This window comes from Myotis lucifugus, unplaced genomic scaffold, assembly GCF_000147115.1.
Source record: "Myotis lucifugus unplaced genomic scaffold, Myoluc2.0 scaffold_11, whole genome shotgun sequence".
NCBI classification, from domain to species: Eukaryota; Metazoa; Chordata; class Mammalia; order Chiroptera; family Vespertilionidae; genus Myotis; species Myotis lucifugus.
Genome location: NW_005871059.1, coordinates 8,257,621 through 8,272,505, shown reverse-complemented (window position 1 = coordinate 8,272,505; position 14,885 = coordinate 8,257,621). Strand labels below are relative to the sequence as shown.

At 35.1% G+C, this 14,885-nt stretch overlaps 1 protein-coding gene across 1 annotated transcript in view; it reads left to right on the top strand.

Annotated features, from left to right (window-relative positions):
* ADGRG6 (adhesion G protein-coupled receptor G6) overlaps positions 1-14,885 on the top strand; it is a 132,750-nt gene that overhangs the window by 85,900 nt on the left and 31,965 nt on the right. Inside the window, 8 exon segments of the mRNA XM_006084498.3 lie at positions 1,315-1,367; positions 2,546-2,608; positions 6,019-6,161; positions 9,050-9,161; positions 10,230-10,294; positions 10,863-11,073; positions 12,090-12,261; positions 13,813-13,953. Of these exon segments, the coding sequence (XP_006084560.1) occupies positions 1,315-1,367; positions 2,546-2,608; positions 6,019-6,161; positions 9,050-9,161; positions 10,230-10,294; positions 10,863-11,073; positions 12,090-12,261; positions 13,813-13,953 (960 nt within the window).

Genomic DNA, 14,885 nt, shown 5'->3' with positions numbered 1-14,885 from the left:
ACTGTTGACTTTTTGGAATGACACATTAACTGTAGTGATTAATTTAAACACTGGAAGATATTTCATTTCTAAACAAAGCGGTCTTGACAGAAAGAGTATATTATTGCATCCCATTTTTTTCTAGCATTGTTCTTTTTTTAAAGTCAGAGTGTTTTCAAAAGATAAAACTCTTTATTTTCATTCCCAAATAAACCACATCTAATGTTATGAATCTCAAAAATTAGTCTTCACTGGAGAATCTGCTTTAGAGTGGTATCATTTTACATTTATACTTATTTCAGGAATGCTTTTCAACATAGGATCATTCTCATCTGAAGCTAAGCTTTGCTGGACACTATCAGCTTAAGATGCATGATACCAAAGCAGATACTTGATAACAGAGGAAATATAAGTGGTGTCCCTGATTCATATTATTACTATTACAATATAAAAAGTTAGCTTTTATTACCAGAGTTTCATAAAATTTACATTTAATTTTAGAATGTTTGCAAGTAATGCTAAATGTTTATGTGAGAAGTGACCTAAAAAAGAAACCCTTTGGGAGTGGTATATAAATAAGAGAATTTCACATCAGTAAGGAAATCCTGTTTTGTGATTGTATTGGACAATGCATAATGAAAATTGATTATTTATAATGAGAAGAATCATTGCTTCATTAAAAAGTCTGGTGCTGAGACCTAAAAAGACTGTTAAATAACCAAATAATAATTAACATAGCTCCCAAAATGTTGAATATACTTCTTGTTTATTTAAAGGTTTATACTGTTGACATAATTTTTCTTAGTACTAATATTTTTATGAGATTGTAATTACTAGGAAAACATGTTATTGCCCCTTGGTGTCTGTTGAATGAAGACTATGGAAGTGTTTATCATTTCCATCTTCCCTCTTACAGCTTAGTTCTCAGTGTTAGGACTAACTCGGCAGCCCATTATAATATGAGCTGGAGGGGAAAGCATAGTGTTTCCAGACAGACTTGAGTTCCAATCTGGAATCTACTCATTCTTAGTTGGGTAACTTTGGGCAAGCTATTCCATCTCTGTTAAGCTCAGTTTCTTCATTGAAAAGGCAGCAGGGGCAGATAATACCTATCTCATTCGTTGTTTTGGGTCAAAAGAAATAACATTTGTAAAGTTCTTGGCATACAGTGATGTAGTAACTGTTATCTTTACCTTTCTTTCACTCCTTTTGCTCTCTGGGATTTTCCCAGGGTCTTATTCCAATAACAACTTATCTTTTGGGAGGGAAGAAACTTGATTCAGATTTTTTTTTTAAGTTTTACCAAAACTCACCCTTTTCCATTGTATTTTTCAGCTTAATTCAGCCTTGCGAAATTGAAACTGCACTGTGTACGTGGTGAATATCATGTAAGTGACAGGATGAATGATTTGAGAATAGAAAGTAGTATCTAATTTTATATTACTCTGTCTTTCTCTGATTATACCCACATACACAAGCACACAATACACACATGTGCCATATTCATAATCTTTCTACAACAATTCTATATTATGTTGTTTCTTTACACAAAAGTTTCAGTGTTGCAGCAGTAATTTAAAAAAATTATTGATTTTGGATCCTAATCATTTTATTTTTAAATTTTGCCTGTACTCCCAAAATATATTTGTGATTTTAAAAGAAATTATATATACACTAGAGGTCTGGTGCACGAAATTTGTGCACGGGTAGGGTCCCTAGGCCTGGCTGGCGATCAGGGCCGATCAGGGCCTTCTGGCTGCTAGCCGAGGCCTCCCTTCATTCTGTGCCACCCCTGGTGGTCAGTGCTCGTCATAGCGAACTCCTGAGGGGACACTTTGCATATTAGGCTGTGTGTGTGTGTGTGTGTATGTGTGTGTGTGTGTGTATTACTTAATGAATATATTATATGTTATAATGTACCACAATTGAAAAGATGATAATTAAATATTAGTTTCTTCTCAGATCCCAGGAGGCCATCTAGAGCATCCCCTGGGTTGCATGCACCCTAGTTTGGAGACCATTTTTGTAAGATAAGGCATCTACAGTCTGATTGTAACCTAACTTTTCAAAATTATCTCTCACTCTTCTATTTAAATACTTCACTAAAGCTCAAGCAAATAATTGCACCCATATATGCTCCTCCGACCTTGTTTTCACAGTTTTATACTAAAATTAGCTTTCTAAATGTATTTTGTGAACCCTAAGCATATATTCTATGTACCCAAGAGACATAATAACACAGAGAAAGGGATCAATTGGTCAAATGAGATCAGGAAGTACATTATTAAATAAACTGAAGCCACTCTAGATATCTCAGATGCTTTAGTATTATACTGACATGCATGTTCACCTTGAAAAGAAAGCAAGGGAACATAGTTGCTTAGCTTATTTGACTGTGCAGCTAGTTTTTGCATGTGCATATGAAAAAAACTAGAACTACTCAGAACACACATTTGGAAATACTGCCTTAGAATGTACATTCTGCCTTTTTCTTTCATCTCCTAAAATTTTGTGGTGTAGTAATAGCATATCAGATGATAATGAATCTACATATTTTTATTTATAGTTTACACCTGAACTCAGGAGAAGACAAGGTTAAAGTCAAGAGAAGCATTGGGACTGATCAAAGGTAACACTGAGAAAGTCTTACAGAAAGTATAACACCCTGCCTCTTGCCCTCTGTTTAACTCTGGTAGAGAAATTAAAACAATAAGATAAGAGAGAAACATTTTAATCACATAGCATGTTTAGAATATTTCTTTATCATTAATGCACACTAACTACTATCTTTCTTATAGCTGAAACTTTAATATAGCAGAATGGATACAAGTATACATCTGATGAAAAATAATTCAGAAGTAGGATATTTAAAATGGATGAATTATTAGTTTAGTATTAGTTTTATTTTTATAATAACCATTTACCTCTCATTTCAAAGATACCTTCAAAGAAAAATAAAATTGTTTTAGCTTTTTTAAAATAAGGCATTTATGTATGATAGCATCATATAATAATATGGACAATAGGTGCCAAAATATGTCCTTCGTTTGAAACCATCAGTTAATTTTCTGAAGTCTCCATTTTAAACTTATATCAAGATCATGACTGAAACAGGCAGATAATTTAATGGATATTGGACCATATATAATGAGTTGGCATACAAAAAAGCCAGCAATTCAGAATGACATATACTGAAAAACAACCTAACCTCCTAAATGGAATAAATTTAGTTATGTTTATGTACTATTTTTCATCTCCATAGAATTAAAAAGTAATTATTAGAAGAGCAAAAGTTTATATAAGTCTTGCTCTGTTTCAATTGACTGAATTTAAATTATGGATTTACAACCATAATGATGGAATAAACTTTCTTTTCAGGTGACATATTATTATTATAAGAAGATAAAAATAAAATTTCATATGAGAGTTAACCAGCAAGTTTTCTTGTTCTTTTTCTGTTCAACACTAAAAAAAAAATTCTTTAACGTTATATTTGAAGCTTATCATTTCTGTATATATTCAACAGACTGGATCGAACCATCTGATTAGGGAAAGTTTTTATTTTGTCAAATTCATTTTCCTTTATTATCTGAGAGCTAGAGTAATGTATTTTAATACTATATTCTTAATGGATGTTTCTCCTCTATTTAGCCAATTAATTTCTCCTCTAATCCCTATTGCGAGATCATAGTGAGCCTCCACTAGTGAATCCAGCAGTGATCAGGATCCCTTGCTGGTTACTGTCTAACATTTGGGGCCACCCTAGTTTCAGGTATCACCAATAGTAGAATCCGTTAGGGGATCAGCCTTGCCCTCTTTAGTTCATTTACTGTAATTCTTCCACTACCTGACAGTACTACAATCAGCCAACAATAGTATATGTCAACACCTCAGAAACTCTTGCTTGAAAGAAATTTAAAATCATGGAGTCTCGGTTTCCTGTCTGTCAAACCACTGGGTAACTTCACAGAAAATTATAGGGAGAGTAAACTATGACAGTGTATCTTGGAAAATCGACACGTTTAGTTTTTCTTTGGTATGAACTTTTGACGTTTTTTGAAAATTTATTCTCATAGTTTTTCCCACCCTCTCTTTTTTCCTACTTTCTAATTCTCTTAATAAACCTTTATAGTCTCTCATAGTTTTTCTTAAAACCATAGTCTACTAGTTTTACACATACTCTTTTTTCCCCCCAAACTTTCCTTTCAATTTGATTGTAACACTTAACACAGACTAGAGCTTCAGGTAACACCATCACACTCCCATCGCCTAGACAGACAGGAAACCAAAGCCAAAGAGACTGGTTTATTCAATAAAGAATGATTGATGCTAACAACAGATAGAACTTGACTTTGTAGAGCTACAAAATAGTTTCAGTTTTCAGGATGAGAGAGGAAAACAATCCAGATAAGACCTGTAACAATATGTGCTGGCTCATTCTTGAATTGCTGAATTGGGTATTCAACAATACATTGTGCTAATTATGTTCTCAATATTCAAGGGCAGTATAACGTCACAATCCCAACTAGAAGTTCTCAGTAACTGGAGTGGCAAAACTTATTTTTCAATGATAATTTAATCAATGGTTACTTTTTTTTTAATAAGCCATGTTAAAAACTATTATGCCAGTTCACTCAAATCTATGTTTGAATCATCTTGAAATGTGTCTTATACATGAACATTAAGCAGTACATCATTTTGGAGATAAATAGCCCTTCAAAGTGAATTATGAAAACAGTAGAGCATTTTGTTCTTGAGATTAGTACAGGTATCTAGGGGGGAAATAGAACTCTTCTTTAATTTCCCCTAACCTTCAATAGCAAAGATTTCACTTTTTCTTTTTAGCACCACTAATATATTAATACTCTGATTTTTTCATTTTTATTGGTACCCCCAGAATTTTATAAATAAAATCTACAACGCTGCTCTATTGAGTGCTTCATAGTTATTTTGAAATCAGTGACTTTGGCATGTGGACAGTCACTGATATTGATAATATAATGACTTAGGTCATATTATTCATTTCTCCTCAGAATACGAAGATTAAAGTTCTGTTGTAAACCCAGATTTTCACATATAAGGGAAAATATTTCTCTTCTACATGACAAAATAATGTCATTTAATTTTCCCTCAATGTTAAATTAATAGTTTTCATTTCTGCTGTTGACTGTGGCTGTGATTATAGTTCAGCCAAAAATTATATTACTTCAAATTATAGAGCCAAAAGTTTAGATAGGACTTTTAGAATACATCTCTGTTTCCCATAGAAGTATATATATTTTAAAACATTCAAAGTCTATAAACTTCTTAATATACTGGTCAATCACTGACTATATTTTGTAACTTTTCACCATGCAAAGTATTTGCAAATATTCCATTGAGATGGAGAATCAGTTATCACAATTCTGGAGAAATTGTAACACACGAATAATTTCAAAAGTAAAATGATCAGTGTAGTCAGATTGTTGAAATTCAATTTTTCTAACAAACTTTATTTTTGGCTATAAAGAAACTAAAATTAACCACATGTTCCTTTCTTGCATGTATGCTATAAAATATCACTAAGAGTGTTTTGCAAAAGAAATGGGTTATTAAAAAATAATTTTTTAAAAAATCAGAGATTAACCAAAGAAATATGCATATATGCATGATCCATGGACATAGACAATAGTGAAGTGAAGGCATGGGATGGTGAGGCAGGTGCTGCGTGGAGGGGGGTCAATGGAGAATAAGAGGGGAGATATCTGTAATACTTTCAACAATAAAGATACATTTTAAAAAGTCAGTTTAAATGATAAAAAAAGAAATGGAGTGATGTGATATATGAGCATTATAAAATAATATCCTATAAAATCCATTTACATTGAGATATTTTTGACATTATCATTTATACAGCAATAGAAGTCTCTGTGTGCCTTGGAATATCTTTTTAGTGTCAGCCCTTTATGGTCATCCCTCTTACTGCCATATCCAAATGTTCTGTTTTTCTACATAAAAACAGCCAACCCAACAACAGTTCTATCTACAATGTTTCCCTAGGTTGGCGATTTGGGCCCTTCTGGTTTACAATGCTACCAACAATCTGAATTTAGAAGGAAAAGTCATTCAGCAGAAGCTCTTAAAAAATAATGAGTCCCTGGATGAGGGCTTGAGGCTATATACAGTGAGTGTGAGTCAAGTGGGTAAGTGCCTTTAATTTTTTTATTATATGTATTTTACATGATTATATGTTCAGGTTTAATCGAAACAACAGAAATATTCTTCCTATGTGTGTTGTTTCCTTATTTAAAGCTATTTTTTCTGATGATGAAACTTATCATAGTGGTGATATTGTAACAAATTGATGACATGGTTAGCGTAGAAGAAATCAACTCGATGCCTATGAATCTAAAGAAATGAAAGAGGCAGGGGAGAATTTATACTCTCTTTTAGGGATGTATTATGAAAATACTAAGGGTATGAGCACAATGCCAGGAGAGTCTTGAGCAGAATTGGCTTCAACTTTAGGAATAAAGAGTGTGTCTATATATGCATATGGGAACACGAATGAGGTAAATCTTAAAAAAGGTAATTTCTTATCATAAAACACTTCCTTCTTTTATGTTTTTTGTCTTTATTAATGACACTACTTTGCAGGAATAGGCCAGAAATCTGGGAGTTATCCAGAGCTTAGATTCAATTCTTATCTAGACACCATACACAGCCTAAGCTCCAACCACACAGGTGGTACTGCTTGAAATTCCTCAGCATGCTGTGCCTCCTTCCTTTGTCTTTACTCATGCTGCTCATCTCTACTCTCACCATCCCCCTGCTCATCACCTACTTAGTTTTAAGGAGAACCCAGAGTCACCTCTTCTATAAAGCCTTTTCTGTCATCATCCATGTATAAATAGATGTTACCGCCTTTGAGCCACCACTCTTTGTATGGTCTTCTAATGTCTACAGTACTCTAGGTATCTTGATAGTAATATTATGAAAAGCAAATGATCAAAAATGTGGACAGTAGAAAGTACTAGTAAACTTAGAAAGGGAGAGAGAGAGAAAAACAGCGATTTGTTATTCCATTTATTTATGCATTCATTGATTGCTTCTTGTATGTACCCTGACCTGAGATTGAACCCGCAATGTTGGCCTATCAGAACAAGGCTCTAATCAACTGAGCTACCCAGCCAAGGCTTATTCTAATGTTATTCTGTGATTACAACTATTAGGTACATTAGGTATATTAGTAGAGATCAAAAGATTACAAGGTACATTAGTAGAGATCAAAAAAAAACTTTGACACTTGGCCTTATACACACGCAGGAGGTTGAAGTGGGGGAAGCTAGAATACCTCAGTCTCTGGGACCATGGTAACTGAAGCCAGACACAGTGTAATAAAGAAGCAAGCATCTTCCCTTCTACCAGGAACCTCCCATCTCTAATGCGTCAACTTACACAGTTACAGAGAACTCACAGAAATGGAAGAACACAAATCGTCATTGTCATCATCATCAACAGTTTCTGAGCCTCTTTGGGAAAATGCTTGCTTATTTACAAACGGGGCTTCTTGGGGGTGGGGTGGGTACAGATGCTACCCTTTCACACATAGATGTCTCCACAAAGAAGTAGCTTGACGAATGGTAGTTTATATATGATGAAGGATCCCTGTGAGGACAGGCCTTACTCTGTCTTCCAAGGCTGAGGAACTCCAGAACAACTCTCTCTGGATACCTTGACATGTAATTTATACCACTTAATTTAAATCCTATACTTTATTGTTTTACTGCAAGTGGATCTGTGAAGAAAAGTTTCTACTAATTGAAAAAAAATAGGCTAACCCTTGACAATTTTAAGGTTCCAAATATAGGTGGGAAAGTCATTTTAAATGTTCAATCGGTGACTGCAGTACTGGTTCCCAGCAGTATGGTATAACTTTCCACATTTTTTCAGTACTGAAATATAAGATTTTGTTGTTGTCATTGTTATCAATATATTGGTTTTCTGTTGATGTTTTAAAAATATATTGTTATTGATTTCAGAGAGGAAGGGAAAGGGAGAGATAGAAACATCAATGATGACAGAGAATCATTGATCAGCTGCCTCCTGCACGCCCTCCACTGGGGATTAGCCACAACCCGGGCATGTGCCCTGACTGGGAATCAAAACATGACCTCCTGGTTCACAGGCTGATGCTCAACCACTGAGCAACACCAGTGGGACTCTTGATATTTTTTAAGTTGTAAAATCTGAATCATTTATAGGGTGGCACTTATTGAGAGAGTTTTCAAACAACAGGTGGGATGATTTGAGGATGGAGGCATGTGTGTAAGATGTGTGGCGGTGGACACAGGTGTCTTCTTTTTTTAATATATATATTTCTTTATCGATTTCAGAGAGGAAGGGAGAGGGAGAGAGAGATAGAAACACCAATGATGAGAGAGAATCATTGATCGGCTGCCTCCCTCCCACACACCCCTCACTGGGGATCAAGCCCGCAACCCAGGCATGTGCCCTTGGCCGGAATTGAACCTGAGACCCTTCAGTCTGCAGGCTGACGCTCTATCCACTGAGCCAAGCCGGCTAGGGCACACAGGTGTCTTCTTGCCATTCCCCCAGCAAACTAATAGGCAGAAGATGCTTTCAGAGCAGCTGGAGACTTTTCCAGAAAATATCCCCACAACTCAATGATGACATTATTTTATAGGCTTTCCCCTTTGAAAAAAGATCAGAGGAGAATTTACATTTTGAAGTTTTCAGGACCGTTTTCATTTTATATAGTTTTTTTTAAATAAACCTTTATTGTACTCATTTTACCTGCTAATGATTTCCTTTAGAGTGATATATTCTCTTAAGTGTATGGTTTTATTTGATGGTTGTGTAAGCTGTAATAATTTTTGCATCTGAAATGGAGTAAATGGTTATTTTTCCAAATTTCTAATTTCAGATTTTTACAAATTCAGAACACAAAAATTTGGTGGTACATGAAATAAATACCTAATTAGCAGCATTGTTATCTTGCTGTCATCTTGAACCTCTAACTTCAAAGAATAGATTAATGTTTCTCATGTTGGTTCTTATTTTCACAAAGGCACATGTCCTGCGGAGGAGAAACCCAAAGGCTTTTACTGGCCAGTCATCCTACCTTCTGAATACAGGCATCCCTGTCCAGGGAAGCCGGGCTTTTCTGCTTCACGGACCTGGTAATACCTTCATTGACTTTGCCAGCAAAGTTCACATCATCATACCTTCCCAGGGTTCCACATGTTGCACCACATTTCCCAGGCATTGTTTATTGTTTAGAAAGAAGGGCAAGAATCTCTATGTGTGCCTAAATGATAACCTCCATGAGAGGTAAGGATGAGGCAGGTTACTGATAAAAGCGTTTTTACTCCAGGCAACGTTTGAATTTAACCTTCTCCAAAGAAAGATGGAGGCATTTGGAAACCAGAGGGTTTCTCTAGAGCAAAGCACCTTATATATGGATGAACCAAGCTAGCTGACAGCCTTTGACCATGCATGTGAAATTCCAAGACTTTTTTAATTACCTGGGATAGCTATTGTTGGAGGGGGAAGAGGCAGCCAAAGAGGGAATGAAGATAGGATCTGGGTCAGGGCAATTTGCTAATGGGTTGCTGTCAGGGTAGAGATTTTCCCTGAATGTTTAACAGAAACCACAGGTCAACTACAAGTCAAATCCAGTTCTTCACCCTCAACCGCACTCCAAATTAGGGTTTTGTTGGTGGGGGGGCTTCGGAAACAGAAACTTTGCTCCTACTACTGTGTTTCACACATGGTAGGAGGACAAGGGGTCTGTAGACATTGACCTGAGCGTGAAGCATGGCTCTGTCTCTTCCTGGTTGAGACCTTGGAAATCCCTTGACTTATTTTAGTCTGTGTTCTCATCTATAAAAATGTGGACTGTACTCTGCTCTACAGAGTTATGTGAAATCAATGTCAGATTTTACCTGGAAAGTTCTTAAAGCAGTACTTGACCCATGTTAGCAAATATGGCTTTAGCCTTCGTAACCTGATGTACCTAGATTAGCCTACAGGCTCTTGCTAGTGTTTTGTTTCCATGAGACATGCACTTGATTTTTTTTCCCAATAAGAATTTTTTAAAAGGAGTTTAATTTCAGTATATTATACTTTTATTTTCAAATGAAACACATAGATATCAAGGCAAATTCTAAAACTTTTCATTACCTAATTTTGTCAGTTATGTCATTTATGCCAAATATTTGAAATACTTTTTTTTTTTTGGTTCATAGTCATCGTGACCATTCCAACACATCTTTAACCTACTGGGGGGATCCTGATATTTCCAATTGTACAAGTAAGTGAATGATTTTCTTCCGTTCTCAAAGACAAATGGAAATGACCTCATACTTCATGGTTTTCATCCTCTTCAGACATGCTCTTCTGCCATGTGATACTATTGTAATATTAAAAGCTAGCAAATGATAAATTTCACTTACTTAAGGTAAAACATACTTTTTTTTTCTCATTCTGATTTCCTGTTGTATTCATTCTAAAAACTGTTTAACATTTTTAGAGAAAACAAAAATAATATACACATTGATATTCATATCAATGTTTTATAGTTTTGTATTATTTTAAATAGCAAATAATCATTTATTCTGGGTCCATTTCTATTAGAACTATATGTGAATATTGGTCTCACCAATATGTGCTTAAGGGCACAATTTGTGTATTACTAAAGAAAGAAGTTAGTTTGTGTGTGAAGAAATATTGCTCTGTGAGGATTGTTAGAAGGGGGTATACACAGAAAACTTGATATGCTGCTTAAACTATGAAGTTAAATATCACACTTTTTTTTAATCCTGGAAATGATTTTAAAAAATAGGTAAAACTTGATATGTTGTTTTTTCTGTCTTTTTTAGGGGAAGCAAATGAAGTTGCCAATCAGATTTTAAATTTAACTGGTGATGGACAGACCTTAAATTCGGCCAATATTACCAACATTGTAGACCAGGTCAAAAAACTTGTGAATAAAGAAGAAAATATTGATATAAATCTTGGCTCAACTATAATGAACATATTTTCTAATATCTTAAGCAGTTCAGACAGTGACTTGATTGAGTCATCTTCTGAGTAAGTTTTTTCTGGAGAGTAAATTTATTGGGTGCATGTGTTGTTATATAATTTCTCACATATCTGAATGCTTTTTGCCCAGATCTCATCATTTTAATCTCTAGAAGATCCATTGATATTTCCCAAGATCATTCACAAAGTGAACTTCGAAGTTTCTTATTTTTTTTTTCGTTATATAATTTAAAAAAATATTAGGATTGTCATCTGGCAAGATATTAAATAATCCCAGAAAAGCATAATCAGTATGTCATTTGCATCTGAAAAATGTTAACTGGGTTTACTTCAATAGATTAATAAATTATCACAAATATTCATTTATACCACCCCTCCCTCTTTTTGCTTGTAATGGAGACACTTAAGAAACACTCAACTCATAACTTTAAGGCATAACTTGGTCAGTGTGAGTCACTCTCCTATGAACTGTGGTATAGAGTTACCACAGACATGTTATTGTACTTCTGAAATGAAAAAGTCTAAGGGAGAAAATGTACCTATTTTTATATAATTTAATTTTTTTCTAATTATTTTACTTAAGATATTGCTATTAAGATACTTAATTTTACCTATCTCCTTCCTTTCAATGAAATTTCTTTGATCAAAATTATATATTTGTTCAAATGAATTATTATGTAGATAACTTACCTTAGCTACATAATAATTACAAATTATTTCTTACGGTTTTTTGTAGTTCAAAAAATACTTTTACACATTATTTTCATTGATTCTTACTCAGTTGTGAGTAGGACACATATTCTTTATATGAGAAAAGAAAGACTAAAATAGGTAAAAATCAGACTTTGTTTAGTATGATTTAATTGTTGATTTTTCCTTAAAGCCTATGTTTATCACTATGATTCTGTGTATTAAGTGCTATTATTGTGGTTTGGGTAATTTTGTGAGATCAGACATAAATACACAATTATTTTTTGGTTTGTATCTTGTCTGGCAACAAATCATATGTGTGCAGGTACCTAAAACATGTCACTTAATGGTGGTATTATTTTTCATTTCTTTAGAGCTTTAAAAACAATTGATGAATTGGCTTTCAAGATAGACCTAAACAGCACACCACGTGTGAATATTACAACTCGGAATTTGGCTCTTGGAATATCATCCCTATCTCCACAGACTAGTGAAGTTTTAAATTTTAGCATCAGTCTTCCAAAAAATAATGAGTCATATTTTCAGGTATGAGCTAGTACAGTAGTTTCTTTAACTTTAACTAATTAGATAGATAAACACTTTATGATCACCTACAAGTTGCTCTTCAAGGAGATGCTGGTCTGAGGGATGGCAGGCAAGTTGGAATGCCAACTACGGTATGTGGCCACACAGAGGGAATATACTTTCAGAACCTAGATGATAGAGGTAGGCAGTTTACCTTCAGGTGATAGCAGAACTAAGTATGAAAGCACTAGTGGGGTCCACCCTTTTGGGAATGGGGATTTGGAATAAGTTCATCAAGAAGAAAGAACTTTATTAAGGGCCCAAAAGTGGGAAGAAGCATGATGTATTCTCTTTGCCAGTGGCTTTCCCAAGTGAAGGTTATAATTAGAAACCTGAAGAACTTGTCAAAACAGAGGGTGGGATCCCATTCCCAGGGATTCTAATTTAATTGGCCCAAGGCGGATCTCAAAAATTTGCAGTTTTAATGCGTCCCCAGGTATGGCCGATACCGTTGGTCTGAGGATCGTGCTTTGAGAACCAATGATGTGGAAGGTTGAGAAGGCAGGTGATAGTGAGGCTGGACAGGAAAGCTGGGGCCAGAATAATGAAGCCCTATCCGACCTGCTCAAGTGCCACTTGGGCAAATAACGTTTAAGTGTCTACTGTGTGCTAGACAGTGTTAGACACGTGGGCAAAGGAAAGAATTGAAACAGTGCCCTTAACATGGGAAGACACACGGTGGCATGGCATACTTCTCAACTGTGGAGAAAAGCCAAGATAAAATATTTACAAATCTGGATGTGAGGAAGAATTTATTCTGCTTTAGACTCCGGGCTCTTCAGGGTAACCCTATTTGACATTTTAAGAGTGAAAACTCGGTCAGCCTCTGTCTCATTCCAAGTCCATTTGCTAGCAAACACTCTTTGGCCTGATCTGTGGGCTCAGGAAAAATGGCATCCAAGTGTGCATAAAATTTCAGCTGCTTCTCTATCCGGTGATACTCATTCTCAGCAATCAAACAAATCAACTCTTTTTTTTTGGTAGTTATTTTTCACTGCATGTTTTGAGAAAGCTCAAAATTTTTTGTCACCCTGGCTGCAGTGCCTCAGTAGGTTGTGCCTCATCCTGTGCACCAAAAAGTCAACAGTTAGATTCCCATTAGGGCACATCCTTGGGTTGTGAGTTTGATACTGGTCAGGGCACGTGCATGAGGCAACTGATCTATGTTTCTCTCTCCCCCTCCCCCTCCCCCTCCCCCTCCTTTCCTCTCTCTCTTAAATCTATAAATATATTTAAAAATATATATTAATGTAAATCTAACTCTTATATTTGGAAATGTTAACTGATTTTTAAATTTCTCAGTTGCCTCAGTTAAAATCCATTCATTTCCTGTTTTGCTACATACGGGAAAACCAGTGAGATGCATGCCTTTGTCCATAGGGGATTCACCAGGAGGGCAGTGACAGGTGGAGGGAAAGGGCAGCCCTGGTTCTAGCCAAGGTGATACTTGCAGTAAGTTATCATTGTGATTTCATGGTGATTACTCTACCAATTTATCCCCGTGTGTGACAGATGGATTTTGAGAGCAGACATATGGATCCATTGGCTTCTGTAATTTTGCCTCTAAACTTACTTGAGAACTTAAGTCAAGAAAATTCTGTATTAGTTAAAAGAGCACAGTTTACTTTCTTCAATAAAACTGGACTTTTTCAGGTAAGTATTCATTAAACTGTTATTTTTTCCATTGCAAATTGAGTTCCTTTGCTCTAAAGGGAAATAAAAGTTTAGCTTCCATGGAACTGTATCATGACGTAGAAAAATTAACCTACTATATTTTGAAAAATTAAACATGTTAAGTTTTTGATTTGATTACAGATAATTGCATGCTTATGAATAGATGCGTTCATTTAAATATTTTTAATAAATCAGATATTAGATTAAGACTTGCATGATACAAGTATAAATGGAATTTATGGAGAAGTTACTCTTTACCATTCCTTTTGTTAAATATTTTATTAAAAACTCTCCAGGAGTTTAGATCTTCAGAGTTAAAGAAATCATGTGCCAAAGGAAAGGTTTTGTTTTGTTTTGTTTTGTTTTAATTCAACAGGAAGCACTGTTTACATAATGAGCAGCATTCTTGGCTTTAATCAGTTTTCCCATTAGTATTTCCAATGAACTTTGGCCTTCACACATTCCCAGATTGGGGTGGCATTGTGCTAAGCACATATTATCATTTTTATTGGCATCATTTCTGGATACTAGGAAGTCCACTGCCAGCAAACACTGGTGACCTCCGATTGCCTTTGAAAGCACAACCCCATCTAGGGCAATTTTACTCAGCCCTTAAAAAAAAAACTTATCTATTATTTTGAAGATACCAGTGTCTATCAAACAGAGAGACCTATGTAAGAGAAAGTGGCCAGTCTCAAGGAGACTTGACTGGGTTTCTAACAGGTCTGCCCTGCATGTCATGTGTGGAACAACAGCAAAGTAGACCACCAGTAAGTAAAAGGAATAACATGGAATAATTTATAGTAATTCATCACCAAACTTTAAAAATTTATCAGTAAATGTGTTCTGCAACGTATGCAGTTATAAAATTTTTGAGTAGATTAAAATGTATACCCCGTCATTACTCGCAA